General features: G+C 43.3%; 1 protein-coding gene across 1 annotated transcript; it reads left to right on the top strand.

Moving 5' to 3' along the window:
• The first annotated feature begins 282 nt into the window (after nucleotides 1-282).
• LOC123121293 (uncharacterized) lies at nucleotides 283-1,685 on the top strand. The gene is made up of 2 exons (XM_044541201.1): nucleotides 283-519; nucleotides 596-1,685. Exons 1-2 carry the CDS (start codon nucleotides 479-481, stop codon nucleotides 1,572-1,574), a joined length of 1,020 nt encoding a protein of 339 aa, XP_044397136.1. The 5' UTR covers nucleotides 283-478; the 3' UTR covers nucleotides 1,575-1,685.
• The last annotated feature ends 3,888 nt before the right edge of the window (nucleotides 1,686-5,573 follow it).

The following is a 5,573-nucleotide window of genomic DNA, read 5'->3' as shown; positions in this document are numbered from 1 at the left end:
CTCAGATGAAGTGTTGTTTCAACGAGTTGTCTGCAATCCTGAATCCTGATGGTTGCCTGCATGACAATAGCACACAACTGTACATCATCACTGATATTGCTAGTAGCGGTTCACCACTGTCGAGCAAGGTTATCACACTGCATCAATTTCAGTCTATTGGATGCTTGGCATCACCATGGGACCATGGTCAACATGCAACTATTGCTCACGAGCGCAAGGTTTCTTGGTCTAGTTCTATGTTTCTACAGGATGGGAAGTTTCAGAATGTTATGGCCGTCACGGTCGAACTCAAGCCTTGGCCCTCTTGGAGGTTGTCCTTATTGGGTGATCTGGAGTTGAGCAAATTATTTATGGTCCTTCACATTCCTTCGGCAGTTTCAAGCAATATTCCTGAATGTTTGATCGCATCACCAAGGTCGCAGTCAGTGCCACTACTGCCATTGCTTGAGGAAGCTCTTGTAATCCATTGGAAAATTTCATGGCCAGTTCATTTTTCAGTCAGTGCCACTACTGTCAATGGTAACATGACTGAACCTATCTACTTCACTTGGGTTCCCAAAGAGTTAATTCCTTCTGGACTTGATCCTTCGTGCAGCAACTTGTCTTTCGGTGCTAACTACTTTGAGAAGCTTGGAATTCCAAGACACTTAATTAGATTAATATCTTGGGGCATCCAACGACTGCAAGAATTGTTGAACTACACTACATTATCTGAGGAATTCCTTGTCAGTTTTGTTGTGCCCATCTACTGGCCTGATACCGCTCTTATGCTATATGGGTTTGAGCTGCGGCAATGGAAGATTGCTTACTCTTTTAGTGATGCATTATCAGATTCAGCACGCGTTCAGTGGAAAATGGCTTGGTCACTCTGCTATGCATGTTCTGTTATTGGCAATGGCAACATCTCGAGGCGAAGCATATATGATTATGGAACAAAATTGAGAAAAGGCAAAGATTGTTTGCTGCTCATTAATGATCTATCCCTGTCGGCTGGGATATTGTTTGCACTGGAGTATGCTGAATTTCAAGCAGCCTTGATAGCTAATTGTGTTGTTATCAGATCGCTCGGTGTTGCCACAACCAATGGGTTCTTACATGTTCCTGCAGCTGATTGTGATGCCCTGTTCAATTCCGAGGAGAAGCTGTATCAGTGCATCATCCAAATGCTACAGCTGCAATGGGACCCAGGTGATTGCTTTGTTTCAGTTTGGCGACATGAAAATCTTGCAAGCACACATGATGTCTGCCCCGGGCTTGGTATTACCACTCTTCAAGTGACATGGGATCCCGGAGGTTCGGCACAATATCAGTTTGTGGACCAGGCTGAAGACTGGGTTCTAGATGTTTTGCGAGTTCCATGGGATCCCGACGGCACTTTACAACATCGACTTGAGGGCAAGTCGAATCTTATGGGGGAGGGATTGTTAGCGACCTGGGCCTCGCTGGGCCTCAGGCACTACCCAGCCCACGAAGGAGATGCACTACATATACAGGGGAAGGCCTCCACGAGCAACTTGGCTTGGACCGGAACGGATCGGCGGCTTCGGCCGAGACTCTCTCTCTCGCTAGGATAGCTCCTGTTCATCGTCTCCCCCTAATCCCCTTCTTCTTGATAATCCTCTGTAATTCATGCTTGTAATTGATGAATCAGTGATGAATCGAGAGGGACAGTAGTTTGATCCTCACATGTGTACGTCGCGAGTTTGATACGCCGAGGAAGCATAATGTTTTTTTTGTTCTTTTCACGCATTTTTGTACCATATCTTTCCCGAAACAGTCGCACGAAAGGTTCGGGAATGGGCCTGCTTCCAAAACGGCCCAACCAAAGAATGTGCAGGCGCCAACTAGCCTAATGGGCGCTGAAGGCGCCGACTAGGGGTTCCTGTTTTTTTCTATAGAATCCTCACCCTTTTATAAAAGGGTCGACACAGCCCGTCCCGTGCCAGGCCCTTTTACGGCCGGGCTAGGCCCTTTTACGGCCGGGCCATGTGGTGCTGGGCTGGCCCATATGGGCAGGTCTGCTCAACACGCAGCACAGAAACATGAGCATTGTGGACAATTGTCAGCTATGTGGCAACATTGACTCGTGGAGACACTCTTTAATTGAATGCTCTATGGCACGGTGTGTATGGGCCCTAGCAGATGAAATCATGGTTGAAACCATGATGGAAATAGTGGAACCGAGTGCTAAAAGCACTGGTTATTTCAGATGCAAAGTTCATTATCACATGCCCAATTCGTGGAAGCATCTGTGACTCTATGGGCGATTTGGACGGCAAGAAGGAAGGCCATTCACGAGGAAATTTTTCAGAGCCCACTAGCAACGCATGCATTCGTTCAGCGTTTTATCCAGGAGCTCAAGAGTATAGAAGTCTTTTACAAAAACAGCATCGTCATCCAGTACGAGGCGAACCTCTATCCCGATTGGTGCATGGCAACCTCCGCCTGAGGGTCACGCGAAGATTATGGTGAAGGGGAGCATCGACCAGGAGCAAGTGAAAGGGGCGGCAGCTGCAGTATGTCGAGATTATCTGGGACATTATATGGGCTCCTCTTCGCTGGTCATCTCCGGGAATGTTGATCTAAATATACTGGAAGCAGTAGCGTGTCGGGAAGCGTTGGCCTTAGCTCAAGACTTACAGGTGCAGAAGGTGGTGGTGACTTCAGGTCGAGTTTACCTGTCGGTGATCAAAGAAATTTCTCTCACAAGCTCTTTTTTTATAGCTGTAGCATTATTTCTAAATGTAGATCAGCAACTAGTGAGGCGCTTTGACTTGCCAGACACTCTCTTTCACTTGATCATGGGCGCCACCTGTGGCTGTTATCCCTCATGATCCATCTTGTACTGGGTAGGAATTGCGGCTTGCCGCACCCACTTGATCATGGGTGCCACCTGTGGCTGTTATCCCTCATGATCCATCTTGTACTAGGTAGGAATTGCGGCTTGCCGCACCCCGCAGCGATGCTGCCGGATGCAGTTGTGTCCAATCCAATAATGCAGTGCGTCCAATCTGATAATGCGGTGCTGCCGGATGCAGTTGTGTCCAATCCAATAATGCAGTGCGTCCAATCTGATAATGCGGTGCTGCCGGGTTCCGTCGTGTCCAATCCGGTAATGCAGTCATTGGAGCATTGCACATATAAAAAATAGCATAATACTGTTTGTATCATACACCAAATCATTATATATGAACTGGCCAAAGAAAAATTTAAACAACTATGATGCCTCTATTCTGATAGAGCCTCGAGATAGGAAGTGCAGCTTCCCACAACTCGAAAGAAGGAACTCATCACATATAATAATGATGGTTTGGTTCATTACATCACTTTGAGCATGTCATAGGAAATACAACATGACAAAAGAAAAGCAAGTCCTAACTATGATCTATCTGAACATCTTGTTGTCGAGGACCTGCTGATGGAATTCTAAAGAGATGAAAGTGAACCTTGAGTGGGAACATATAAAGTTATGCAAGCCAAAAGAGCATATCCGCAAGCATGGCCCTGAAAACACCACATTACTAAAACATATATGTTCTCATGGAGGTACTACCAAAAGTAGGGTAACAAATCTCAAATTAGAACATCAGGAAGCAAACCTTTGAATTGAAACTATACTAAAACAGAAATAGCATAAAGCAGGCCGATAAATAAACCACTGCAGGGTGAAAAAATAAGAAGGAAAAATATGCAACAAAACATGTCTAACGATCTCAGTAATTTTGGACATGACATTCTTATACTGCATGAAAAAAGAAAGACCATATAGCAGTCGATGTCCAGCGCGTAGCCCAGTGCACAACAAAGAGGGCAAGATCATTAATTTGCGTTACCCAAACAATTAGTAATAATAGAAAACTTAACCATAAATACATATCCTTACATTATCAATCAAAAGCACTTGAAACTAAAATGACACAAAAACATTTAACTCCTAAAGGCACAACCTAGCCAAATGTTGAAGCAAACCTCAATTTCTTGAACCAGCATATCATTAAATATTTATATATGATAGCACATGGCATAACCACATCATAAGAAAATTTCACTTGCTAAACTGCCAAACCATTGGCAGGTGTCGCGGTAATCCCATCTGCGCGTACAAAGCCAACATGGGGCTTGGATATTATTGATGCATTATAGGTTAGGCAGAAGTCTTACTATGTCCAATGTTTCTTTCCTTTTTCGGGATTATTCCTTTCATGCTGCATATGAGAGTATCTACTGTACATGGATGCCTACCTTTTTCTCTTGCTTCATGTGATGAACTGATGTTCATGACCACCACCCTCGTCACGGCTCCGCCTCGACAATCTCTCCTTGTTCTGCACAGCATGGCACCTGGCATCAAAGAAATTATTTTAGAACCATATGTGGAACTAAGGAGACCTAATATTTTGTTAGCCTTTTACTCTGCAACAGGGAACAGAAGATCACCCAACATATCATAAATTAAATTCTATAACAAATAAAATATGCATATGACACTAAGCTGGATATATTTTAGTGAGAAGGGTAGGCTTTCCACGAATTCCGTAATTCTTCCATGAGCAAAAAAAATGGATGCAAGAAAGCGCGACTAATTCTAGGCAATACATTGACTAAATAGAGAAAGGGGCAGTGAAGCTATAGTTGTGGTGTAATAGAAAGAACCACACATAAATTTAATACTACAGATATTCATACATGAATGAAAGAAAAGAATTAATACTCTGCATAGCCGACGAAGTACTAATGAAAAAAAGGAATCTGATAATTCAGAAAAGAAAAATTAGTACCCAGAAATAGCTGACAGTTACTACTATTTCCTAATGTTTGTTCTGCACATCCATTTCAGTTACATATACCATGCAGATCGTATAGAAATTTTTAGCTTCGCTGCATAGAAGCACCCGCGTCCAAGGGTTGTACCATACTGGACACACGGTCGAGTATAAGAGTTTAACATTCGAGATGTATGAAGTATTTCACCACAAAGAAGCGAGAAACATGTGTTTGATGGCAAGAGATAAATTCAAGGATAAATCACTACACCTTGTAAACTACTATATTGTTCTCTTAGCCACCAGCTTAAATTGCTAACCATGCTCTCAAGAAAATTTGAGCTATTAAATTTCAGATCGTATGACCTGCTTTCGTTTACTTTATATGCACATATTGTTTACCTCCTTGATCTACAGTTTCATATTGCAAATAGCTGATCCAAACGGGGGTCTGTGTGTTACATCTTGTCTTGATCCTCTCACAAAGGTACAGTTCACTACGCATGGTTTTAATGGCTTTGCAGCACGGTGGCATTTATGACGGCATCTACCTGAAAAACAGAGGCAACCAGCGTGTCAAACAGAACATCATCAATAGAAATCAGAGATAATGGCGCTTGCTACTAAATGCATACATACGTGCGTTCATCGTCACTAAGGTAGACCGGGTCGTCGGCTCTTCCCCCTTTCATAATGTGCCTAGTACTTGAGTCATAGTGACAGTGAATTTTAAATGCAAGAGGATTGTTATTAGCATGGGCCTAGCAGGGTTCAGAATAGCACAATGAACTCTGTTCAAATCCTTTAAAG

This window comes from Triticum aestivum, chromosome 5D (assembly GCF_018294505.1).
Source record: "Triticum aestivum cultivar Chinese Spring chromosome 5D, IWGSC CS RefSeq v2.1, whole genome shotgun sequence".
Classification (NCBI taxonomy): Eukaryota; Viridiplantae; Streptophyta; class Magnoliopsida; order Poales; family Poaceae; genus Triticum; species Triticum aestivum.
The sequence above is the reverse complement of the archived record's forward strand: the minus strand, read 5'-3'. Positions and strand labels throughout refer to the sequence as shown.